The 25386-nt window shown below is 60.2% G+C and overlaps 3 protein-coding genes across 8 annotated transcripts; 1 reads left to right on the forward strand and 2 right to left on the reverse strand.

Annotated features, from left to right (window-relative positions):
- Positions 1-44: 44 nt before the first annotated feature.
- On the reverse strand, positions 45-4794 carry CCNB3 (cyclin B3). 3 transcript variants are annotated; one of them, XM_030498630.2, is made up of 12 exons: positions 4720-4756; positions 3888-4006; positions 3725-3808; positions 3448-3566; positions 2847-2928; positions 2397-2495; positions 2158-2250; positions 1769-1906; positions 1158-1313; positions 739-888; positions 419-549; positions 45-275 (listed from the first exon to the last, which is right to left on the reverse strand). In XM_030498630.2, the coding sequence occupies exons 2-12, from the start codon at positions 3978-3980 to the stop codon at positions 203-205; spliced, it is 1218 nt and encodes a 405-aa protein (XP_030354490.1). In that variant the 5' UTR covers positions 3981-4006; positions 4720-4756; the 3' UTR covers positions 45-202. The 3 variants fall into 3 exon arrangements, with proteins under 3 accessions (XP_030354490.1, XP_030354492.1, XP_030354491.1); XM_030498632.2 differs by lacking the exon at positions 4720-4756 and adding an exon at positions 4699-4715; XM_030498631.1 differs by having other exon boundaries at positions 46-275; positions 4741-4794.
- A 2805-nt stretch (positions 4795-7599) lies between these two features.
- Positions 7600-15108, reverse strand: LOC115613311 (protein eva-1 homolog C-like). 4 transcript variants are annotated; one of them, XR_003993339.1, is made up of 9 exons: positions 14718-15108; positions 12076-12275; positions 10588-10711; positions 10222-10374; positions 9924-10067; positions 9717-9788; positions 9264-9353; positions 8194-8666; positions 7618-7668 (listed from the first exon to the last, which is right to left on the reverse strand). XR_003993339.1 is itself a non-coding variant. In XM_030498627.1 (8 exons), exons 1-8 carry the CDS (start codon positions 14797-14799, stop codon positions 8281-8283), a joined length of 1251 nt encoding a protein of 416 aa, XP_030354487.1. In that variant the 5' UTR covers positions 14800-15108; the 3' UTR covers positions 7600-8280. The 4 variants fall into 4 exon arrangements, 3 of the variants coding, with proteins under 3 accessions (XP_030354487.1, XP_030354489.1, XP_030354488.1); XM_030498627.1 differs by having other exon boundaries at positions 7600-8666; XM_030498629.1 differs by lacking the exon at positions 9264-9353 and having other exon boundaries at positions 7611-8666; positions 14718-15107.
- A 1625-nt stretch (positions 15109-16733) lies between these two features.
- On the forward strand, positions 16734-24478 carry LOC115613323 (chloride intracellular channel protein 2-like). The gene is made up of 6 exons (XM_030498649.1): positions 16734-17008; positions 21158-21267; positions 21657-21782; positions 22154-22260; positions 22594-22775; positions 22936-24478. Exons 1-6 carry the CDS (start codon positions 16952-16954, stop codon positions 23095-23097), a joined length of 744 nt encoding a protein of 247 aa, XP_030354509.1. The 5' UTR covers positions 16734-16951; the 3' UTR covers positions 23098-24478.
- Positions 24479-25386: the final 908 nt, after the last annotated feature.

Genomic DNA, 25386 nt, shown 5'->3' on the forward strand with positions numbered 1-25386 from the left:
TCCACCATCCCTGCCCATGTCCCAGAACCAACACCAGCCACCACATAAGACAAACACAATATTTTATTCACAGCTACATGAGTTTTCTTTTTTTTTTTTTTAATACCACTCCCTCCCCTTTAGTTAAAATTGTTCTTTATGTACATGGTGCTCCCCTGCCAGAGAGCGCCCAGCTATTTACAGGCTATGTACAGAGACAGGGCTAGCAGCTCTTCAGTATCTCCTCCAGCTTGAGCATGTCCATGGGGGTGACCTTGGCAACCTCAAAGAAGACCCTGGAAGGAAGCTTGTTGGCTTAGACCTCAGCTACAGCCCTCTCCCCGCCTATCAGGGCCCCACAGTTCTCTGCAGCACCCCAGGGCACATGGTGGTGATAGTGCCACCCTGCACTGAGAGGGCAGAGCCCCGTGATCCTCACCTGTGTGAGTACTTGGTGCGCACAGCCTTCAGCTTGTCCCGGGGCTGGTATGTGAGCAGGAAATTCAGCCTCTTCACCAGGGGGTGGAGGTCCTGGGAGCGGTACCCACTGTAGTACTCCAGCGTGGGGGTCTGCAAACAGACAGCAGGGCTGGGCTGGATCCTCTCAGGGAGAGCATAGCCGTCATCTTCCCTCTCCAGCCCCCCAAACCTGAGCATAGTCCTGGAGCATCACCCATGCACACTGGTCCATGCACTCCCACACCCCATGGTGCCTCCCCGGGCACGTCGGCAGGGACATGGGGCTGGGTGGGCACTTACCCAGCCACCGAGGTTCTTCATGGTGAGCGCCAGCAGCAGGCAGCTGGCAGCCAGCTTCGAGGGGCTCTCCCGGGCATAGTCGTACTCCTGCAGGGTCATCTCGCAGAGGAAGCGGGCCAGCGTCAGTGTCTCCATGGTGGCACGGGCGCACTGCGGCCAGGCAGGCATGCAGGGAAAGGCTCAGCCTCTACAGCAATGCTGCTTCCTTCCCCTTCCCCCCCTTTTCAGGATCTAGTGTTGCCTCTGGGGTACAGGACACAGATCCCACACCCCACCAGCATCCTTACTCCTCAGTCCTGGTCAAACCCTTCCTTCTTGTGAGCCCTGGGCCTCGGGGATGCATGTTACCCCCCTGGGGAGCCAGTACATGGGGTGCCTGGGGGCACCGTGAGACCAGCCCACCTGCCTGCTGCACCCACCTTGGCAAAGCGCCGAAGGAAGCGGTAGGGGATGGGGATGTTGATGTCGAACTTGAGGGTGCTGAGGATGCTCATCTCCATAGCAATGAGCTCTTCCCGCTTGTAGGCATCGTCGCAGATGTAAAGGAAGTCATCCACGCATGGCGGGCAGCGCTCCTGGTGGGGCACAACCGCTCAGCACCGCGACAGGGCTCATCCAGGCACCACCCAGGAAATCCTACCAGTCTGCAGGCCCTGTAAGGGTTCATGCCCTGCCAGACCCCAAAAGGACTGTTACAACACCCAGTGGGCTTTTGTGTCGCCTGCACTGCCCCAGCCCTTGGCAGTGACTTGAAGCCTTGCTTGCCTGAAGGGAGCTTGGGTGGCCTGGTGGTCTCTGCAGAACAGAAAGAAGCCAGGTCTCCAGTGACACCAAGAGACAGGATCCAGCCCACCAGGACTGCATTTGCAGCCCTTTGGCATAGGAAGGGTCAACACAAGGACAGGCATGCCACCCCAAGCTGCTCCCAGGGCGGTGGCCTGACACCACAGGGACCTGGCCTTCTCTAATGACCTGTGGGGATCAGGGAGGCACAGCTGCCCCCAGCCCAGCACAGCACACAAGGAGTCACCTCAAATTTGGAGGCAATGAGGATGGCAGTGGAGCCGATGAGCTGCAGCTTGTCCCTCATGCTCACCACCTCCACCAGGTAGTGGTCCACCAGCTTCACAGCCAGATACAGCGTCTCGTGGTTCAGCTCAAAGTTCTCCTGCAGGGATGGGGGCAGGAGGCGGTGTCAGGCAGAAGGCCAGACCCACCTGGCCCCCCCGGTTCCATCACAGGGGCCAGAGGTGCCCGTGGGGCCAGGCTCACCGCCAGCCTGGGGAGTGGCAAGGTCAGCTCTGCACTGGGGGCACCCACAGGAACCTCTACTGCCACACTGAGATCCCCCCACACCAAAGGCAGGTTGGGGTAGATCTGCAGAAGGCCGTGCCCCCTCCCCATGCGCCTGGTACATACCTGCACTTCCACCATCCAGTCCACCAGGATGGCGCGCATGTCCCTGCTGATGTCTGGCTGCTTCTCCATGTAGTCAGGGAGCATAAACTTCTCCTGCCAAGGTAGTGGCTGTCAGAGACTCACCGGGCACCAGCATGTCAAGCGAGCCCCCTCCTGCCCCATGCAGACCCCCACCAGAGCCTCCAGGCAGCGGGTGGCCCTGCTCACACCAGTGCACGCCCCAGACATGCATCACCTACCTCTCTTCCCCGCATGTACTCAAAGATGTCCTTGGCGTACTCGGCATTGGCATAGGGGTCACCCAGCTGCTCCTTGTCGATGTCCTCCACAGCAGGCACCTGGTGGGACAGAGCCAGCGGTCGGGGAACAAACCTGAGCCCTGTGTGTGCTGGTCACTCCTTCAGGGCAAGGCTGCTGTACCTCTGGCCCCCATTCCCCATCTGCCCCCATCACCATGCAGCCCCACCCCACTCTTTCCCATAGGAGGTCTTTTGAAGACGGAAGGTTTGGGGGGTTACCCCAAACCCTCCCCAGCTTCACATCACACTGCCCAAGTATCTCCGAGGTACAAAGCATTGCACAGTGCCCCTACATCAACAGTGGCAGCCTTAGACCAGCACCATTAGGATGAGACTGGGGCCAGGCTTGCAGCCCAGGGTCCATACCCCCTCCTTGGAGGGATCCAGTACCTGAGCAGGCACTGGCTCCTCTGGCACAGGATCCTCCTTGGGATGTGAAGGAGCCTCTATTGGGGGAGTTTTCTTCATTGACCTGGACAGGACAAGAACGTGAATCATTGCTGGGAGGAAGCCACATCTCTTGCCCAATTCTCCAGAGCCCCTTGCTGCCTGAGGAAGGGTCTAAACCACCCCTAAAATATCCCCATAGAGACTCTTAGAATCATTTAGGTTGGAAAAGACTTTTAAGGTCATCCAGTCCAACTCTAAATCTAATACTGCCAAGTCCACCGCTAAACCATGCCCCCAAGTGCCACATCCATGTGACTTTTAAACACCTCTAGGGATGGTAACGCCACTGCTTCCCTGGGCAGCCTGTTCCAGTGTTTGACAAGCCTTTTAGTGAGGAAATTTTTCCTGTTACCCAATCTAAACCTTCTCTGGCACAACTTGGGGCTGGTTTACCTATTGTCTGTCCTCCCCATCTGGCTCACAGTCTCCACTGCCCAAAGGAAGTCCCCACCACTGCTTGTTCTTCCCCATGGGAGAGGTTTGCAGGTGCTGGTCCTGCAGCATCCCCCAGTCCCTGTCCCCATCTCCTCTGGCTACTCACTTTTTCAGGTTGATCTCATTGTTCTTGGCCACCCCCAAAGCAGCATGGGCTCTCTGTGCCTTGTTTGGTGCCACTTTCACAGCCTCCTTCTTCCCTGCCACCACCTGGTTCTTGTGAGCCTGTTTGGGCCAGAACAGGGCATACAGAGGGGTGCCCTGCATGGACATCTCTCCTCCCACAGGCAGGACATGGGATACCCCCCACTCTGTGTCGGAGGGAGTACCCAGCCCCACTCCAGTGGGGGGCTCACAGGGGGTACCAAAGCAGAAGCACTTACATTGGTGATGTCCCCAAACGCCGACCTTTTCTTGGGTGCGCCCTGGGGTGAGGATGGAGACCTCTTGGCCTGACAGCTCTCCTCCTGCAATAGAAGCTGTTTGAAATGGGGGCCTGCTGCCGCATAGGATCCCCCCATGCCCCTTGCCTGGCTCAGGACTCACCTTTTCTGCGTTGGCATTCTCTGCAGCAGGACCCATCTTGCCTGCTCGGGGCTGCTTGGTGGTCACCATCTTGGCATTGCGCGGCAACGGCATCCTCTCCCTCAGCCTCTAGAAACAAGCTGGAAACAGAGCAGGGCTTGATGCAGGCGGCTGCCCAGGGACACCATCACAGGCCACAATACTTGTCTCTCCTTGGGGGTAGTGCAGGAGGGACAAGCACCAACCCCCTCCCCAAGCATGGCAAGCAGAGGGTGCCCTGGGGCAACCCCAGAGAGGTGTTCTGGAGGTGCAGGAAAGGGCTGGTGTGCTCCTTCCATTGGAAAACAGGACAAGATGGACATGGAGCCACATGACCCCCTCCAACAGCACCCTGCTGGGAGCAGGACTGATGTGTGAGAGACAGCGTGCATCTCCCTACATCTCAGAGAGGGATATAAAGGCTCCCACTGCCTTACCCCCCACCCCAAACACAGGGCAGGTAAGTGGGCTTAGGGCAACCTCCACACTCCAGGGGAGCGGAAGCCCTCAGGACAGGAGCCCCCACCGCTGCCCTCCCCCAGGGCGCTAGGGAAGGGGCCTACAGAGCCCATGGCGGGGCAGGGGACCGGCACCCTCGAAGGAGGAAGGGGCTCAGCAACCACCCCCCAAGCGCAGGTCGCACTCCCCTGCAGCCCAGAGTCCGGCGGAGAGCCGGAAACCCCCTCCCCTGCAGCTCCCGAAGGGCCGGGAGGCCCAAAGGCCGCACTCCCCTGCAGCCCACAGCCCCCCGGAAGCCGGGGAACCCAGAAGCCAGCAGCCCCACCGCACTCACCCGCAGCCCCACCGCACTCACCCGCAGCCCCACCGCACTCACCCGCAGCCCTACTCCACGCCGCCACCCGCGGCCGGCCCCGGCTCTTTTGAAAGTAGCAGTTCGGCAGCGGCCGGCCAGCACTGGCCGAGCGTCCTCCAATCAGAGCGGGGGGTGGGGCCAGACGGCTGCCAATCGGCGAGCGGATAGGGATGCGGTTGCTAAGGGGCAGGACGGCAGGGTTTAAAATTCAGCCCCGGCAACCAATAGAAGCGCGGGCTGGCAGCGGGGGCGGGCCGGCCGGCTGCAGAGCCTGGCGGTGATTGGTGGGACGCGTTGCCGTTTAAATCGGTGCCGCGGGGCCGCTGGGCAGCGTGTCATGGCGGTCTGTGGGTTCAGCTGAGGATGTTGCTCCACCACCTCCTGTGGGACCCGGCACACCGAGGAGCATCTCCGGCTCGGGTGGAGCGACCTCCGCAGGCCGCTGGGCCCAGCGCTCCTGCAGCGGCCTCGACCCCTGCCCGCAGCCGGGGCTGCAGGTGCCCCCTGACGACGGGGCTGCTCTCCTGCGCCGGGCTGGGCTCTCTGGCTGGGGGAACAGGGGACTGGGCTGACCGTGCAGCTCCTGTGAGCCGGTGTTGCGAATGAGCGATTCGGGTCGCTTAAAGAACACGGTCAACGGCATCGGCAAAGCCGTTTTAACACGATGCCGTGAGAAGGTGGTTAATTGGGTGCAAGGTTCGCTGTTACTGCACTGCACGATCACCTGAACAACGATTCAAACCTACCGAGGCAGTGTCAAAGTTACTGAGGCACAAACCAGAGCTGCCTCGCTACGAGGTTACACGCCGCACCCGTCGCTTACCAAAGATCTGCTGCTGGTGAAAGGAGGGGGAACCGTGAGGGTGTCCCAGGCCGCAGGCAGATCTATCACCCCCAGCCAGGCAGGGATGGCACCAGCAGTCACCAGTTCATCCCCACTGGTTGAGCTCTGAGGGCTGCAACCTGCTGCTGTGGATGCAGCCTCAAATGGGGCATAAGCGGGTGCTGTTTAATATGCTGGCCAGGGAGAGAGCTCCTTGCCCCCCAAAACCCTTGGCAGATTCCCAGCAAAATCTTCCAGATCCCTAAACTTAATCCAAGAAAATCCTTTGGGATAATCCCACACCTGCATGCTGCTGTTGCTGATGGAGCTGATGAATACCTTGCTAGGGAAACATCGCAGTGCCAGAATCCAAAGGGACTTAAACCTGCTACCCAGGGGCCATGCAGGCAGAATCAGTCCTTTCTCCCTGCAGACAGGCAGCGCCTCTTGGGCCACATGCAGGCAGCTCTGCCATGTCTCTAGCAGAAAGACCTGGGGCTGCTGATGGCCAGGAGCAGCAGAATGGCTTTGGGGTGCTCACGGGGGGGGTGTGGGGGTTTAAACATGGTTTAATCCACAGATCTCGGGTACCATCAGTCCCCAGAAAGTGTCAGGGCTGCTGTGGCTCCAGCCCATCCCATTTCCACCTCATCCGCTTGCCCTCTCCAGCCCCAGCTCCAGTGGTGCTGCCGCTGCTGTCCCTGGCCTGGGAGCTCCCTGAGGTCTACTCACTGCTGGCCTGGGATCCCTGTGGGATCCGGGTGTCTGCCTTTCCTTGCGCATGTTGGAGCAGTGCACCCTCCAGCCAAAAATATGCATCGGGTTCATACTCGCCAGGCAGAGCTGAGACACATCCCACTGCTGATGGAAACACAGTGCATCGGCCTGTGGGATAAGATCTTCAGCCAGAAAACCTCCATCCAGGTTTGCCTGCGGCTCTGCGGGGGCTCGGGCAAGTCACCTGCTTTGGGGCAGGTCCACATCTGCCCATCCTGCCCCGGCTTGGCGTGGGAAGCCGGATTTTCCAGTCCCCACGGTACTGCCTCTCCTCGTGAGGCTCTTGGGAAGCCTGGCCCCACTGTGGGAGCTGCAGCTCGCACCGCACATGCCACAGGGGTGCTGGGGGAAAGATGGAGGAGCAAGAAGTGGTCCCTGCAAGACAAACCCCTGGGTCTGCCGCAGGAGCTGTGCCAGCTGTCCAAGCACAGAGGCAGGTCTGTGGTCTCAGTCCTGCCCATCATCTAAGGATGCTGGGGGGCAGTTTGAGGCCAGAGTCCCCCAGACTCCCCTTGGGCTCTGGCATCCCTCAGCAAACCCCCACTTCAGGCAGGATACCGGTCCTTGCTGCCCCTCATTGGAGCAGGAGCACGAGGCTGCTGCATTGCCACAGCGCTCAGCTCTGCACCAGCAGAGCATCCACTGCCGAGCACAGTGCGGCTCCAGTGCCCCCCTGGCTCCCAGAGACCACCAGCACCAGCTGGATTAAGGGGTGCACTGATGTCTCCCCCAGCCCTCTCTTGCTGTGCCCAGTCCAAGCACTTCACGTGCAGTGATGGATGGAGAAACAGACCCCGCAACGTGCCAGCTCAAGACCATTGGTGCCTGCAGTGTCCCTACTGGGAGACATCTGGGTTGCCGCTTCCATGCATCCCCTTCCCACAGCACTACAGAGCCTGTGCTGCCTGTGCTGCTGGAGCAGCCCCCAGGCCCAGCCTGGCTCTCTTCACTGTGGACTGACAACAAGCCCCTATGCACAGCATCTGGGGATGCTTGTTCCATGATTGCTCACCGGACAGAGAGCCTCAGGCTCAAGAAGAGGAGTGAGGGCAGGGAAGCATCATTCATGGGATCCATGTGGGCCATTTTCACCCCCTTTCCCTTCCTCAGGCTAAAACTTTATCCTTTCCCATGCTAAATCAGGCCCAACTTGTTGCTCCTCATGGCCCAGCGCCAGAAACACAGGCAGAGAGGCAAGGAGCTGATCTGCACAGGGAAGGCTCAGTTTTGCTGCTTCCTTTTCTCTCCATTTACACCATTAACGGCAGAGGTCAGGGAGGGCCATTGCTCTGCAAGCCGTTGTGTTTATTCACTGGAAAAAGCCCGAGTGAGTTGCCTCCAGGGGTCCCCTGCCAGTGGGGGAAGCACAAAGGAAAGCCTGGATCAACACCTGGGGCAGAGCACCAGCACAGTGCCAAGCTCCCTGGGGGGACCGGGGCCGCGAGGCACATGGAATGGGAGAGCTGTGCTGGGTGATGCTCTCCCACCCGCTCTGCCTGCACCCTCCCCGCATCCCCACTGTCAGCACGCAGCCTGAGCACTGCAGGGTGTTGGCAACACCAGGAGTGGAAGCAGCAGCATCCAAGAAGAAACAGGAGCAAACAGCCTGGGAAGGCTCAGGGCGGTCTTGGCTGAGCAGGGTAAGTACTAGAGCCAGCCAGTGCGAGCCAGGAACAGGGAGGTTATCTTAGGGTTAGTGCTGTGTTTGCAGCAAAGCAGCTGGTGGTCCCCGGGGCCACCCCGCAGCCCCTCATCGCACCCAGGGACCACATCTTACGACCCCTGGGTTAGAGGTTTCCAGGCTGGTGGAGCAGTGGGTTGATGGCCACACTGGGGCCGCTGTGGCCCTGCTGCCACTCGGGATGCCCACTCACCCTGAGGAGCACAAACTCCATCTCTCCCATGTTGGATCCCACTCAGCCTCCACCTCCCGTTGCTCTTCATCCGTTTTTTTCCAGTTCTCATTTGGTGGCCGATTTGATCTTGTGGATGGCATATGGGCTCGACTCCTTGGGCATCCAGATCTCCTCCCTGCCACGGCCCTGGTGCTCCACCGCTCCCTCCATGGCTGCTGTCAGCTCAGGGCTGAAGATGCTGTCGGTGGCACGGTAGGTGCGGGTGAGGCGGCGGAAGGAGGAGTCCGAAGAGCTGTCGTCAGGAAGGTCTTCGTCCTGCTCATCCTGCAGCTTGGTCCTGCTCAGCTCTGAGCTGCTGCCCAGCTCTGGGTCTCTGATAGCCTCCCCCACCTCCTGGAGGAAGGTGGTTTTGGGGCTGACAATGCACAGCAGGAGCATGAGGCCTCCGGAGACCCCACAAAGAAAGTAAAGGCCAACTTTCTCTGGGACGCCTGAGGGGGTTAAGAGCAAAGAGAGACACCAGGGTACAAACTGCCTCTGCAGTCTGCGGGTACCAGTGCCTGGAAACCCCCCTCTGCTGGGCACATGTGGGGAAGAGGTGCCCTCAGCACCCAGGGCTGACTCTGCCTCAGTGATCGTGGGAGCATCACCCATCATCAGCACGCATCGATGTCCTGAAATGCCCCTTTCTCCATAGGAAACCCCCATTGGGATGCAGGGTAGGCAGAGCAGGGAGAGGAATCATCTTGCCAGGTACTTAAATGAACCATTTCCCCTGGCAAGGGAAATTTTTGCCTGCAGAGCAGTGCCCTCCATCAGTGCCCCCACAGATAGGGCAGGAAGGAAGGAGACCCAGCTGGTGCCAGTCAGAGAAGGAAGGTCTGTGGACAGGACCTCAGCAGCACCACAACCACCTGTGCTGCAGGACCCTGGGGCTCATTCCACCACCGAGCTCCTGCCCATGTGCCCCTGGACCAGCACGGGTGCTCAAGCCAGGGCTGAGTGGGGGCCACCACGGGCCCTAAGCCACCCTCCCAAGCCTGTCCCACTCCCCCGGGTGCTGCGTGAGAACCGGGGAACACACGTACCCCAGAGGTGGGCAAAAGCTGCCAGAGAGCTAGTAAAAATCATCCGGTCTTCCCGGAGCCTGGAGAACCTGGGCCCTTTGTACCAGCCACCTGTAGTGGACAAGGGGATGTGAGCTGAGGCTCAAGGTGCTCCCCAGCGCCCTGCTGCCGGCTGCCTGCCCCCGTCCCCATGCCACTCTCCTTCCTTCCTGCACAAGCGCTCCTCTGCCTGCGGGATGCTCCCGGTGGGTTCCCCACTCCTCAGCTCCCAGCAGACCACATCTCTCCAGCTGCTCAGACATGGGCACTGACTGGTGGGTGGCGTTAGCCATGGGACTGTGATGCTGGGGTGGAGCTGCAGGGCATGTCCCAGTGGGGGGTACCACAGGCACAGATGGGCCATGGAAGGCCTGGGTCACCCAGGCGCGGACACAGTGCCACAAGGCTTTTGACATAGCCTTCCCCTCATGATACCGTGCATGTAGTCCGAGAGCAGGAAGGGGTCCGAGGTGTCAGGGCCCACCTCCTCCAGCAGCTGCTTGGACACTGCAAGGAGAGCACACAGGGAGCATCACCAGCCAGCAGCCCCCTGCGTGGCCAGCAGCCCCGCACCCTGCCTGCATGGCACTGGGTTGCACAGCAGCGGCTCATCTGTGGCCCCGGCCCTGCAGTGGCTCTCACCGCAGGTGTAGGACACTCGTAGCTGTTTCTTTGTGCCAGGGAGGCACGGATCCCCAAAAGTGGCCTGGTCAGCAGCCACTGTGCAGTTCCCCCTGCGGTGGCACTTCCTGGAGACCCTCCGCAGGGCATCCGGAGCCAAGCACTCTGCAAAGACACAGGGCATGGACCTGTGGGCAGACCTGCCTGCCCCTGCCTGTGGGGCACTGAGGGGCACAGGAGCAGCCCAATGCCATACTTGTGCCGTGCTCTCTGCCCGGCTTCTGTCCCTATTTCTCTGGCTCGACTCATTCTGGCGTACCCATATGCGGTCCTGCAGTGTTCAGGGCGTCGCACTCCGGTTTGCCCCGCAGGAATCGTCCGTAATTGGCAGAGTAAATGGCCAGCACGGATTTTGGCCGGCACTGCAGCCTCAGCTTGTCATTCTCACACACAGTCTTGACCCGATGGTTCCCTGGGGAGTGACAGCGCGGAGTGTCCCACTGCATCCCAAGCCACCTGCAGCCCCCCTCTCTCAGCCCAGCCACGGGTGTGAGACCTACCACAGGCAGTGCTGCAGGAGGGCCGCAAGGCGCTGGAGCATCTCAGCTCCCTCCTCTGCCCTTCCCAAGCAGCTGAGGCTGGGGAGAGGCCATCGCAGCATTGCCCAGACCCTGCTCCACCTTACCTGGCCGGCACTTGTAGGAAGCGATGAGGTACTTGTGTGTGCCCGGGCACGGGTCTGGCCCAAACACTTGGCTGTGCACTGAGAACTGGCACCACTGCTGGTCCTGACACTCAGCCAGCAGCTTCTGGAGAGCAAAGCAGGACAGACAAAAAGGCAGGCGAGGAGTCCTGAGGCTGCTCTCGCTGCCTTGATGCCACCACCAGACTCAGATAAACAGCTTCTCCCCCCGCAGAGGTGTCCCACGGCTGCTCCCACCCCGAGCCACAGCCTCCCTGCTCCTCGTGTTGGGTCCTGAACCAGCCCCCTGCACCCGCACAGAGCTGTGCGCCAGTGCTGCACCGTGCGACGGGTGTGCAACATGGGCAGCGCGCACCGTAACACAGCCCTGTGCAACACCCGTGCACCCTGACGCGGCTCCGTGTAATGCACGCGTGCGGCCACCAGATGTCTCGGGCACCGGGTGCCCTTTGCCGTTGCCCACCCGGTGGCTCTGGGCTCTGGCAGCCCACGGCGCCGTTGTGCCGGCCCCTAGCATCCCCCCGGGAAGTGGATTGCCCTGCAGCTGAGATCCCACCACCCGCGATGATGGAGCTCCTGTCTGTCTCTTTGGTCTCCAAACATCTCTGCTGGGTCATATCCTCCATCCTGTGCTTGACACACAAGCCTGGGGGACCCTGCAGGATGATTTGTGTGGCTGACATGGTCCAGCTCGGCCCTTGCAGAGCTCCTGGGGCATGCAGGATGCCAGAAGGGGATCTGCAACTGGAGCAGGACAGGGCAGCAAAGCCTCACGAGCTCCTAGAGCAGGGAACTGGCCCCTCAGCTCTTGTTCCTTTTCTCAAACTCCACGTTCCCCTTCTGACGGGCAGGTGCATGCAGCTGGGTTTGCTGCAGTTTTGCAGGTCCCAGCTCTAGCAAGGAGCTGGAACTGGATCAGAAAAGCAGCACGTGAAACCATGTTCCCATCGAGGGACCCTCCTGCTGCCCCCTCCCCATGTCCTGCCCGCCTTCCCTTCATGTGCCAGCTACTGCCAGCCACAGACCCTCCTTTGGGCCTCCTTCATGAACCTGCTTCCGGGGCCCTGCCAGCAGGACAAGTGCTTCTCTTGGTCTGGGAAGAGCCTGACTCTGTGCTGACCCCTCCTGAGCCTGTCCCGTGTCCCCAGCCTGCCACCCAACTGCCAGGAGCCAGCCCAGCTGCCAGGGCTGCATTCTGCTGCATTCTGCTGCATCCTGCTAAATCCTGCGGGATTACTCCAGAAGCCAACTTAGGACAGAGCACAGCCTCCTGCCTGCCCCGCGACACACTGCAGAAGGTCTTGTCCACCCTCTTCTCCCAAAAACCCTCCCAGGAAAGGAACCCACATGTGAATCCCGATGCCGATGGCAGCAGCCTCCCTTGGGGCACAGCTGCCCAGCCAAAGCAGGCAGCCCGGTGACCCAGGGAAGAAGCGGCGTCGGTCCCGGTCCCCAAGACCCTGCCCTTACCAGGTGGGCCGTGGCGGACACGCACTCGGTGCTCTCCTGGGAAGCATTGCCAGGGCTGGGGCAGAGGTTGGGGCTGGGCACGCGACGCCCGTAGAAGGCTCCGAGGATGCTGATGGTGGTCCTGCGAGGGCAGACAATGAGCAGCTGCTCCCCGTCGCAGGTGTGCGTGGTGTGGTTCCTCAGCACCTTGTGCAGGTACCCTGAGGGGGGAGAGCATGGTGACGTTTGCCAGAGGGATGCTGGAGCTCAGTGGTGGTGGTGCTGTGCTCCTGGCAGCTAGTGGCAGTGGGGACACCCTGGGCTGGGAGCTTATGGGGCAAACAGGAGCAGGATGGATTCGCAGCAAATCTCACATCCAGCATTGCAGCCAAGGGGCTGGAAAGCAGCATGGAGAAGCCGAGCTGGTTAGCAAAGGGAAGTGAAAGCTGGAGGCAGGACGACAGGTCAGGAAAAACGAGTACGGAAGAATCCCATGAGAAGTAGTCAAAGGTTTAGAGAAAATCAGGTTAGATATGGAGACATGGGGAAAATTGAGCAAGGATGAGCCAGAGATGATCACCCAGAGATTATTGCCAGAGCAGGGAGAGGAGGATGCTTTCTGTGACATGATGTCAAGCCATGGGCTGGATCAGGGAAGGGTCCAGCGGCCACTGCAAGCTCCCACAGTTGGCTGGGTCGGTGTGAATGAGTGTGGGCCACTAAGTCATCCTCTGACCCCAGCTGATGCTGGGTCTCTGCCAGAGAAGCCCAGTGCACTGTTGCCAGCCATTCCCAGTCCATGGCCTTTTCAATGAGAACTGGCCCCTTCTCTCCGTGAATTCTCCCTTCTAATCTTGCCTAGTTTGTGTCACAGACCCCAGTCCTCAGCTGTGAAGTCCTCGGAGGGACTCGCATCCCAGCCCCGTGCTGGGGTCCATGGCAGGACACGCACCCCAACCCCAGCCCGCAGTGTGTCAAACTCCCCCAGACCAACACAAGGAGGTGGGAGCTCCAGCATCCAGCCCCATGCTTCTCCCGCTGTCCCTCTGCAAACCGGTGCCAGGCTCAGCTGCACAAAGGGCCCCTTTCACCTCCCTTGCTGCCATGAACCCTCTGTCCCCTGCAGCTGGCATCCTGCCCCAGGAGGAGCCAGGGATGCGGCTGGGAGCTGCTGGGAGTTAATCGGGGTTAATCTTTCTCCTTGCAAACGTGGGATAAGCAAGGGGAAGGGCCGCAGCCCTGCACAGGAGAGCCCTTGCCTGCTCCTCTGAGTGATGGAGGAGAGAGGAGGGGAGAGGCAGAGGAGGGTGGATGGGAGCAGACAAGCTGTCTTAGCCTTGTCAGAGCTCCTGTGAGATGCAAAGATGCTCCATGGAGGGCACATGAGAGCAGGATCAGCCCCTTGGGGTGCAGTGCCCAAATGGAAGGGGGCAGGACAAGCCCTGTCCTGCACTTCTCCTCTAGTCGCCCCACATCACGGGCTGCTGTGGGCCTTGAGGCACAGGGGCCCTGCCCAGGACCCTGCTGGCCCCGTCTCCTTCCTCTGCACCTGTGGAAGCAGCAGCTCCATGCTCACAGCAGCAGCCAGGCTCTTGAGCAGGCTCCAGAGCTGCCCGGCTTCTGCCTGGCACCACCTCCAGCCCCGCCTGCCCATGACTGAGGCGGCTGGTGGCCGGACAGCCAGGGCACGGTGGGCTGAGGGACATGGGCGAGGAACAGGAGGAGAAACGAGTTTTCCCAAATCCAGCCTGCCCTGCAGCAGGGCACCCTCCTCTGCTGCTCCATCGCACTGCTTTGGGGCAGTGAGCACTTGTGAAGATGGTTTTTTCAGGTGAAGCCATGGCGAGGAAGCTGCAGGCAGACTGTGAATAATTCCAACGCAGCTGACTCAGTCCCTGCTGGTGCGGCTGTGCCGTCAGCTCTGCCCAGATGAAATCACATCCTCTTCCTACTCCTCCTCTTTCTCGGCACCTGCGCTGCCTCTCAGCGGCTCTGTGCTGGGCTCTCGGGTGTGAAGTGTTGCAGGGCTGGTTCCTGCCTGCACCATCCTGACTATCCTAAGTGCTGTGGCACAAAAGATCCCAAAATTCTGCCTTGGCTACCAGTGCTGGCCTTGGGGAGAGGGTCTGGCTGTGCCCTGTGGCAGTGCACCTTGCAGCCCCCTCCTCATGGGCAGCTCTGGATGGGTACCACAGCCACCAGCTCCAGACAGGAACTGGGTAGAGCTTCAGCCCATCTCTGCCCTCACTTTTGCAGAGCAACAAAGGCTTGCAGGGAAGCCCTGGCTGCTCCAGGAGTCTTCAGCTTCACACACCACCCAAGGCCATGAGCATCATGTCTGTGCACGGGGGGCTCAGGAAAGCTTGGGGACTGCCTTAAGATTTGGTGTTTTGCATTTCTCCCTCCAAAGGGAGCGCAGCAGCAGCAGTGCAGGAAGCGGCCCCCTCACTCACAGCAGGGCTGTGGGACACATACAGGGTGTTTTTAGACCTAACCCTGCCTTGGTGAGGATACGAAACTCCAATTTCTTTTTGCAAACTTCCTCTGGCCTTCACCAGTTGATGCCTCACTTGTTGTCCCAACCCCACCAACCCGCTGTTGCCTCACCCGCCCCTCGCACTGTCCCCAGCATCCCTCATCACCCTGCCTGTGCCCCAACTCACCGGAGAGCTCCGGGCTAGCCTCCAGCCCCGCGGCCAGGCAGAGGAGGACCAGGGCTGCTGCTGGCCCCACCAGCCTGGCCATGGCACAAGTGCTGCCGGCTGCAGCGCGGTCACAGTGGCGGCTGGCGCCAGGCAGGCAGTGCAGGGACAATGGCTCGCTTCTGTGCCCTGCCCAAGCGCTGCAGCCGGGCGGGAGCCTCTGTGCCTGCTCTGTGTGAGCTGCCAGGGAGAGGGGCTGCTCCGGACAGCTGGGGCACGCTCAGCACAGGGACCCCCCCCCCCGCGGGGAGGGACAGAGGGACGTGTTCCCAGAGGCGCAAGCGATGCTGTGCCTTGGCACCAGTGTCGCTGGCAGCCAGCAGCTCCTTCCTGCCTGCCTTTGTTCCCCCACAGGGGCTTGGTGACGTTTCCAATGTGCCTCCTGGTTTTGCACGGACATGGGGAGGCAGAAGTCCGGATGCACGTGTGCCATAATCTCCATCTCGGCTTTCTGAGGAGGAAGGGAAGGACTGCCCAAGTGCCTTCGGAGGCGGCTGCTCCTATGGAAAGGGCAAACACCCTCCCTGCAAAACCCACTGCGGGCAGGGGCCTCTTCGCTGCTGCCCTTCTTCCCCCACAGCCTCTGCAGGGCCAGATGTCGGGCACTCCGACATCCCACGAGGAGCGCACCGGGCCATGCCCCACACCACAGCAGTTAAACCCCTGCCCGCTGCCTCAGCTGTTCGCTTGGGGGGACGTGTCTGGCTGAGGTCAGCCGCAAGCAGCAGCTGGCAGTGCCAGGAGCCCACGCGTCTCCCGCAGGCTCAGCACGCCTTGGGCTGGGGCAGCAGCAGAGACCAGCATACATCACCCAGTGGTCCATAGCAGGGTGCGGGCAGTGGGATGGGCGCTGGGGGTGCTGCCGTGGCCCCACTTGGTGCTCGCAGTGCCATTATTTCATCCCTCTCGCTCACTGAAAAGTTTCCTGTCCCATCAGGCAGAGTGTCAAGTCCTCCAAACTTCTGCCCCCTGCTTCGATGGGGCAGAGAGGAAAATACCTCCCAGCTACCTTCTCCCTGTGCAGCCCTCGGTGTAAGCACTGCTCTGGGCTGCACAGCAGGACCAGGGAGAAACATCTCCCTTAGGAAGACTCCCCTGGGATCCTGTACAATCCTTTCCCAGCCCGACTGCTTCGGGTGGACACTTTCTTATCAGGGTTTGATGATTTTTAGGAAAGCCTGAGCTTACCCAAGCTGGGGCGGGTGTGTGGAGAGGGGGCTGAATTGGGATCCCCATTTCGTGCAAAGCTCGGTACCAGTTACAGGGTCCCAAGGCGTGAGACAGGACTTGCCCAAGAGAGGAGCTAAGCTTGTGGCTGCTGGGTAGCCGCCTCCACTGGGCCCACAGCCAGGATGATCTGACGGCAAATGCTTCCCTCCCATCCTGGGAAGGAAAGCAAGCCAGTCATCCTTCCTGTGACACAGCCCAAATTCCAGGAACGGGGGGGGCCCTGGTGGGGGTCAGCCCTGGATACATCCCATGGTCTTGCCATGCACCGCCCTGGCTGGCCTGCTGCCAGCAGCTCTCTGGGGTTCCCCCTGAGCTCTCCTCTGCTGCTCTGCAGCCCTGCTGAGGCCTGCACCCGGCTCCTTCTAACCAGGGGTGCTCAGAGGAGCCCGCCCTGGTGGTGCTGGGCAGGCAGGGGAGCTGTGCCCTCGGGGAGGCAGTGGGAAGGTGCCAGCTCGGTTCACCCCAAAGAGACGAAGAAGCAGCAAGACCTGGACTCTGGTGTCTGGGCACAAGGGCAGGAGAATGGTGAAGGGGCAAGACCAGAGCAGAGCAGCACGAGGAGTGATGGGAGAGATGCTTCCCCTGCAAACCCAGCTGGAAAGGAGATGATGGCAGCGGTGCCGGGGCTGCCAGCTCAGGGCTCTGAAGCACCAGAGCAGCGGCTGGGCTGGTGAGATAGGGTGGAAGGGGACCCATGAATGTGTCCAGATAGACCCGTGCTGAGTCACAGCTGGGAGGCCTCACAGCTTCCCCCTCCCCGGCGGCAGGTCCCAGCAGGCGCACACCCCATTGCTCCTCCCCACTTCAAAAGGAAGGAAAGGGCAAGCCCTGGCCCTCCGTGAGCGGGTGCGAGCGCAGCTGAGGTGCTCCAGCCCTCAGCTCTCTGAAAGCCTTCCCTGCTGGCGCTCCACAGAGGACAGACCAACTCAGTACAGCAGTGAGCGATCCCTCTGCACGCCGCTGGGATGGAGAGTCGGCAGCACAGCGCCACCGAGGAGCCTGAGATTGAGCTGTTTGTGAAGGTGGGTCCCCGGTGGGACGGTTGCTCTTCGGCAGTTCCCTGCAGGCTCATCCTCACCAGGCTCCAGCTGGGTGTGGGTGGTGGGAATTCGGGGGCGTCTTTACGTCTTGGGAGGCTGGAGATGGGAACCAAGTTTGGGATCACTGGCCACGAAGGCAGCTGAGTGGGTGCCCAGGGGAGGGGACCCGGTGCAGGCACCAGTGGGTGTCACACTAGCATCCTGCAGGATGCCCCAGTCTTGTACCCGGGGAGCAGCGCTGCTGGCAGCTAGTGTGACAGGGGAGTGGGCACACGCACGCCTCTCGCTCCCAGATAAGAGGAGCCCCCACAGGGGAGCAGCGAGTGGCAGTGTTGAGCAGCCGCCTCAGCTTCTCCTGTGGGCCAGGGCTGCAAAGGGGAGCCAGTGGGTGCCCACAGTGGGAGGGATGGGGTGGCCTCACAGAGCAGGTCAGAGGGTTACTCACTGGAAATGGAGTTTTTCCCTGTTCAGTAATTTTCTGAACACTTCTCCAGGAACATTTTAACACTCGAGTTTGAAATATCCACAGTGGCCATGTGGTGTGAAGGAAAAGAGGAGTCAACGCTGCTGGCTGGTATCCACATGTGCCAGCAGCGATGCCAGTGGGGCCCCAGGACACTGTCAATTGGCAGTGGCCAAGGGGAGCGAAGCCTCCCTGTGCCACCACATGGAGGTTTCAAGGGCAGTTTCCCTGTAGCTACTTGTTTTGGTGGGCTCCGCTCCTCTCCCAGGGCAGGTCTGTGTCTGGAAGCACTGCAGCGCCTGGCCGGAGGCACCGGCATCCCCAGCACAGGCACCCGGCAGCACTGGGCACCGTGCAGTGCTCAGCTTGGGTAGCACTTGGGAATACGTGTTGGAAAGGATCACCTGAGACTCTGTGGGAGGAATGACCCCATCCCTTTGCCAAGACTGTGGCCACGGTCGTGCTTGCCAGGCACTGAGCTTGGCTGAGGCAGATCCAGACAAGTGTATTTTCTTGGTGAAGTAATTGGGGTCTTGAATTCCCTTCTTAGCACCGCTTGTTCCCAGGGGTGGCCGGGGAGAAGTGGAAAACGACACATGAGTTGACTGCAATGGCGGCTGCATGTTCCAGGGGCTTTCAGAGGGAAGGGAAACTGAAAACAAAGCAGCAGCGTCCTCAGTACTTCCCCTGTGCCTTAATTTAGCACAAAAAACCCCTTCTGGTAACCCTTTGTTACCAGACAAAGTGATGCTGTGCCTTCTCCTCCCATTCAGCACCCAGTTTTACCAAAGTCACCCGCCCATGCCATCATGCCTTGCACTTCATCTGGGCCAGGGTCTGTCCTGAGACAGCCATAAATCATCAGCGTGTGGCAGCCACACATCATCAGTGTGATAGCCATAAGTCACGGGGGCAGCCAGTGCTCCCACAGGCACCCACCCGCACGCTGCCCCTGCCTGGCTTTCACTCTGGCAAATGCTGCAGTTGACTTGGTGAGGACAGGGAGGGTGTGAAGCAGGTCCTGCATCACCTTTGGGTTGGGGCAGGAGGTCCCCAGAGGGCTGGCAATTTTTTGCCCTGCCGTAGTCCCGATGAGAGCATCGTCCTATGGCTGTGGGGCTCTCCCCGCCTAGAGGAACCTCTGCCCCCCAGCCTCACGAGGCATTTAGCTGTCCTAGGGCTGCTCCCTGGGCTTTGGAGTGGCTGCAGGAACCATGGGCAGGTCCTGGTGGGTGCTGAGCCCTTCGCAGTGCCTCAGGCATGCAGAGCTGCTCCCTCCTCCCACCGCATTTCATGCTGTTTCACTGAGGGGGAAACCACAGGAACTGCCAAGTAACTTTGGGTTTTGATGCAGCTTCATGAAGCCTCAGAGAGCTTGGGCTAGAAACTTACCCCTCCTTGGAGATGCTGTCCCAGCCCGTGCTGGGTTTATCCATCATCTGGAGGGGAAAAGAGTGAGGAAGGTCAGCCTGGGGGCTGCTGGCTCTGCACCCCGGCCCCTGCTGCAGCCTGGGGCGGAGGGGGTGAGCAGGGGCAGAGGCTTTGCAGAGGCGGAAGTGAAGGGCGATGACTTCCCCGCCATCGGTGAGGGGGAAGCTGCTGAGGAGGGACAGTGTGTGGCTTTGAGTGTCCCTAGCCCCTCTCCCCGAGTGCCCTGGCTCCCAGTGCTCTCCCCATGGCAGAGTGCCCGGCTCTGGTGCCAGCAGGGAGCCCCTGTGGCTGTGCTCCCTTGCAGGACAGCCAATACACAACCTTATCCCTTACTGAAGGAGCCTGTTGGTTATAAGCTGACCCGGGAGACTCCCAGGCGGCAGCTTCCCAGGAGTGATTCTTATTAATAGCCAACAAAAGGCCTCCTGCATGAATTCAGCTTCACTTCTGGGTATATCCCAGAATCTGTTTCTTAGTTCCCATTTCCTTTCTCAGGAGCATCATTTCAGGACAGCTGAGCATAGGAAACGCTGGTTAAGAAGTAATTTTCATTCCCCTGAAAGGACTAGAAGGTGTTGGCATGGTGGAAAAGAGGACACCACCTCCAGCGGAGCCCTCAGAGTGTTGGGGGGTTGGTTTGATCAGTTTAGCATCTCCCGTAGTGCGAGTTTGAGGCTGGTGAGTCTATCCTGGAGAAGCCAAGCACTCCCAGCTTTCCACGGGTATGGGCAGTCCACAGGTTTCCGTAGGTATGGGCAGGTGACTCGTGGCAGTTACCTCCAGCCCAGCAGAGCCAGGCGCAGGTCTCCACATCTTTGCTAATGGAGCATCCTCAGCCTGCCTGCCTTTGGGGCCCCAGTGAGGTGCAAGCTCTGGAGCAACCTCTAGCTGCCCAACCTGGACATTACTGCTGCTGCTTGACTTCTGCACCCCAGATCCTCCCAGCTCCCATCGCACCCCTGCTCGGCCCCAGCGCTTCAGCTCCCTGGCTGACCTCGAGGCTCAGCGCAGAGCCAGGGGTTGTGCCGCCCGCCAGGGTGCCATGGGAGCAGCATCCCTTGTGAAGGAGCTGGCGTGGCTGCACTGCTCCTCCAGCCACCAGCAGGATACCACACACACATGATGTAGGGCTGTGCTTCATGTGCAGCTGAGGAACTGCCAAATGCTCTTAAAGAAGTCGGGTTTCCTGTGAGCCATTTTACTAACTTCCCTCAGCAGCGTCTGTACCCATTTTCATGCACTGGGGGTGGGGGGTAGGGATGGGGCGGAAGAGGGAACGTGCCCCATTCATCTTAGCCAAACTCCTAAGGAGTCTCAATCCTTTTTGCAAAGGGTATTTTCAGCTGCTGCATAGCAAGGAAATGGGCTTTGCTCTACCTGCTGCTGCTTTCCCTTAGGATTGCCTAGTGGGCATCATCTGGGTGAGAGGCTGATGAGGGAGCCCTGCTGGGACACAGGCAGGTTGTCCAAGCTCCTTGCTTCCCCACTGCTGTTTGACCCCATCCTGGTCACAGAGCAGCCCCTTGAGCACTGAGATGCTGCAGCTGTGTCCACGCAGAGGGGTTGAAAGGGACTGTCTGCACATGACCAAAGCTTTAGGAGCTAACACATGGCTCCCTTCCCCACTGATGCTGCATGGGATGCCAGCACAGATCCACCATTGCTCAGTCCTGCCACCCCTAGCCCTTTTGTCCTGAGGCCCAGGAGGCTGCTTGGGTGGTTCTTGGCCATTATCAACACCGGGGAAATCACGCCTGGGTTTGTTATACGCACACAGAACTGGAGGCAGACACTAACAGCACATGAAAACAAACTGCTCTTTTCCTGGCAAACATGAGCACATTTCCCTTCTCACCGCCCTCTCCAGCCTGGCCTCCCGGCCAAGCGGACCCTCCCTTCCTCCCCATCCACCAGCAGTCGCTCTCCACCTCCTTCCCCTGCCTCCTCCTTCTCCTCCTGGCTTTATCTCACGTTTCTGGGAAGGATCTGACCCCAGGCATCCTGAGGATGCTCTCTGATCTTCCCAGTGGCAGCAGGGCCATGGCTCAGAGGAGCGATCCTGCAGCCAAGTGAGCCCTGGCGTTGGGCTGGGTCCCTGCAGCATGCGGTGCCAGGGTGCCGGTCCGGTCCTCTGTATGCCTTCCTCCCAAGACCGGCTCCAGAGGCTCTCCACCTCCAGGCATTCCACCAGAGCCCAGCCCGGGCACTAAATCCCCGTTTCTCTGCTTCCCCTCCAGGCTGGTCTGGATGGAGAGAACATCGGGAACTGCCCCTTCTGCCAGCGCCTTTTCATGGTGCTGTGGCTGAAAGGGGTCAAGTTCAACGTCACCACAGTGGACATGACCAGGTGAGCAGCTCCACGGCCCAGCCCTGGGCCAGCAGTGGGACGAGACACCCCGGCTCAGCTCCATTCCTCCTGCCCTGGAGCCAGCATGCCAGAGGGATGGGGTGATGGTCCCCACCATGGGGTGCCACAGGGGGGCCAGCATAGAGCTCCAGCCACGTGCCAACCTGTGTGTGGCACAGGAACCCCTGTGCTCTGGCTGCGGGTACAAGCCTGAGGTGCTGCAGGGCAGACTGAGAGGCTGGCGAGTTCTTCTCAGCCCCCCAAACCCAGCGGCACATGAAAGTGGGGATGCTCCCAGTACTTGCCCCCAAACACAGCCCCACCTCAGCCTGGCCCGTTTACCATGGGGAGGCCACAGGCACTGAGCCCGCTTGTTTCCTCCACTCCAGGAAACCTGAAGAGTTGAAGGACTTAGCACCGGGCACTAACCCACCCTTCTTGCTGTTCAACAAGGAGCTGAAAACAGACTTCATCAAGATTGAGGAGTTCCTAGAGCAGACCCTGGGCCCACCCATGTAACCTCAAGCTCCCTCCTTCCCCTCTGGGGCTGCTGGGAATGCCGCAGCATTGTGTAGTGCTGGGCAGATTGGGAAACCGAGGCAGGGTGCTGGGTTTGCACCCAGGGCAATGCACGACAGGGCTGGCTCCCAACCAGCACCCGGCACCCGGCTCCGCAGGGATGCGGATGGCAGCGTTGCGGGGCTGAGCCCCCTGGGGAAGGCAGCGGGTTGGGCTGTGAGGGGAGGGGTCTGGGATGGGCTGGAATGGAAAACAATGGGAGGAAACGCTTGGGTCCCTTGGCACACAGGGCATAACTCACCTGGGAACCACAGGGCTGAATCCTGCATTGATCCTCGCCTGCACTGACACAAGTGTATCTTTGAAGGTATCCACGCCTCAGCCCCAAGTACAAGGAGTCCTTCGATGTGGGGAGCGACATCTTTGCCAAGTTCTCAGCATACGTCAAGAACTCACGCAAGGAAGCGAATATCAGTAAGAAATGCCATGATCTGCCTTGCTGGGTGGGGAGATGCTTTTGTCTGCATCTGGGCGAGGTTAACCTGCAGGTGAGGGGTCCCGCTGCCTTCCCCACCAAAGCCTCCCTGGTGAGCAGAGGAGCGGGCAGGAAGGACGAAGGCAGCCCTGTGCTCCATGGGGCTGATGGCCCTGTGTGCAGGCGCTGGGGAGAGGAGTGTGGGGTGATGCTGGTGGGGTCCCCTGGGAGCAGAGGCTCTGGCCAGGGTGCAGCGGTGTGCAGCACCAGTGTGGCCCTGCGGGCTCAGCCCACGGCACTGGCTCACGGCGCCTGTGCCCCCGTGCACCCAGGTTTCGAGAAGGCGCTGCTACGGGAGTTCCAGCGCCTGGATGTTTACCTGAACACGCCTCTCCCCCACGAGATCGACCAGGACAGTGTGGAAGATGTCACCGTCTCCAAGAGGAGATTTCTGGATGGAGACCACCTGACACTGGCTGACTGCAACCTCCTGCCCAAACTGCATATCATCAAGGTAATGGCACAGTCCTGGGGCTGCAGTGGGGATACCCACCCCAAGGGGGTGACGAGGTGGGGGGATGCAAACAGGAGCTGAGGCTCCTGTATTTGTCCCAGAGAGCGAATCTTCCCCAGGCCTGTGAAGTCTCAGCCGCCTTCTCTCTTCTCCTCTCCAGATTGCAGCCAAAAAGTACCGCAACTTTGAGATCCCAGCGGACATGACGGGCGTGTGGCGCTACCTCACCAACGCATACGCCTGCGACGAGTTCAGCCACACGTGTCCTGCGGATGAGGAGATTGAGCACACCTATGCCAGCGTGGCCAGGAAGATGACCTAACCCACGGGGGGCACCCGCCTCCCTCCGTGAGGCAGGGACCAGAGGGGGCTCACGGCACCGCTGCCCCCCGCCTTTCTGAATAGTGCCTTGCTTCACATCGCTGCTCCTCCCGCTCCTCCGGCACAGACCCATGCCCGCGCAGCCACAGCACAACCGCATCCCTGCTCCCCGAAAATGGGCCTCATGGCCTGTGCCCACATGTCACGAGAAAAGTGGAGCGCTCACCTGCCACAGCAGCACTGCATGGAAGAGCAGCTGAGAGACTTCCCCCATGGCTGGGCCAGCTCTGCCTCTCCATCCGCTGCTGGAGCTGCTTTGCCAGCCCTGCGCTGCCCCAGCCACACCATATGCTTAGGAAGAGGTGTCCCGGGATCCCAGCACACCTCCTGGGCTGGAGCTGTTTGAGCTCGCCTGGTCACTCATCTGCACAGCAACCTACAGCCTGCATTTGGGCAAGCCCTCTCTTCCACCACAGCATCCAAGCTCCATCTGAAGAACCAAAAGGCTCCGTCCTCAGTAGTTTGTTGCAGTGACACATTGTTCTCACTGCTCAGGAGTCCTAACATGCATCCTACTGCCCATTAGGATATGGGGGCAGGAGGATGGTGCCCGGTGTGAAAGTGCCAGGACCTCTTGTGGGAGGGAAGGGGGGTGCAGAGGCATGCAAAGGGCTGAGGATGGAGGGCTGAGGACCGGGGCATCCCTCCCCTGTGTGCCAGAACCCAGGGCCATGTGCTGCTTGCTTCAAGGTCCCATGTGGCTCCTACGAGCTAAGAAACCTCTCCCTGCCTTGCAAGACGCTGCAGGAGATGCAGCCATGTGCTGATGTAGCTCCACCTCAGTCCCCACCAGCACGTCAGGTGCCTGACTGGGAGATGAGGCACACAGGGTATGGAATCCATCTGGTTTCCACATCCTGCTACCGGACAGCCCAAGAGGCAAAAGCTGCTGAACAGAGCGCTGTGTCTGCAGGAGACATGGCGGCAGGTTTGGTGCTCCCTGGCTCAGCACTGTGCCTTCCTGTCCAGCATCGCTGATGCAAGAGGAATTAAAGCTGCTCTGCACAGCCCCGACACCCCATCCTCCCCATCCAAGACCCTCAGCTCCCCCAGGGCTCCTGCCGGTGCCTGTGAGCTCAGCCAGCCTGCCCCCCCAGCCAGCCTGTGGGCAAAACAATACTGTACAGTGAGCACGGTGGGTCCTGCGAGGCTGTGGCAGAACCCCTCCGGCCCTCGCTGCCACTTCCCTCTTTGCACTAAAAGGTGTGTCCTTGCAAGCCTGCCTTTCATAGCACTGGGTTTGGGGACTGGTTTTGTTCTTAACGAGGTTTGGTTTGTTTGGGTTTTTTAATCTAAGAACAGCAATAAACTTTATTTTAATACGCCTCGCTTGTGTAGCATCAGCGCGAGAGCTGCAGCCAACGGGCACGGAGGATGCTGAGCGGGGAAACCCTGTCCCATGGGAGAGATGTCCCTGCGCAGGGCCTGTGCACGGACATGGGCCCTTGCCCTGCACATGGTGGTGGGAGGATGCAGGGAATAAGTAATCACAGGATGCTGCTCTGGCGTGAGGGGTTTATTCAGCTCCTGCCGGCAGCTGGCACGTCCCTGCCAGGCCATGGTGGCAGCTCTGCCTTGCTGGAGGGTCGCTTTATGGGAGAAGCACTGTCCCACACCCTGGATCTTCATGGCACTCTTCCGCTGCCCCACGACACCCCTCCTCTGCTGCAGACCCTCTCCCCTTTCCCCACAGGGGACTGGAGCCCTTTCACAGCTCAGTGCAATCAGCCCACCACGGGTGCAGGGTCATGTGCGGATGGAAGGCATTGGGATCGCGGTGGCAGGATGCGGCCGGCAGAGCTCCTCCTGAACCCCTCACTTGGTGACACAGTATTTCCACAAGCAAGCTGGGGAGAAAGGAAAAGACACCCATGCAAGGGGATGCTGCAGCGCTTGGCTACAGCTGGAAAGTTTAAAGGAAGGGAGATGTCCATCTCTTCTCCTAGGCTCTCTGGCTCTGAAGTCAGTTCTAGGAGCACAGCCTGGGAGCTGAATGCCTCAGTTCACACCACGGGTACCTTTTACCCCAAGTCATGAGCATCTCCACGCCAAGCCCGGCCCCTGCTTGCCACAGCCTCTTTGCAGGTTGTCTTGGGTTCAGCTTAAACCACAACACAGGTCAGTGCAAGTGGGCTGGATCCCAGGACCCGCTGGGCACTCACCTCTCTTGCTGGACTGGGGGGGGGCCTGGTCTGTCTGGGCAAATCCCTGGCTCTGGAGATCACCCACA

Source organism: Strigops habroptila, chromosome 9, assembly GCF_004027225.2.
Source record: "Strigops habroptila isolate Jane chromosome 9, bStrHab1.2.pri, whole genome shotgun sequence".
NCBI lineage: Eukaryota > Metazoa > Chordata > Aves > Psittaciformes > Psittacidae > Strigops > Strigops habroptila.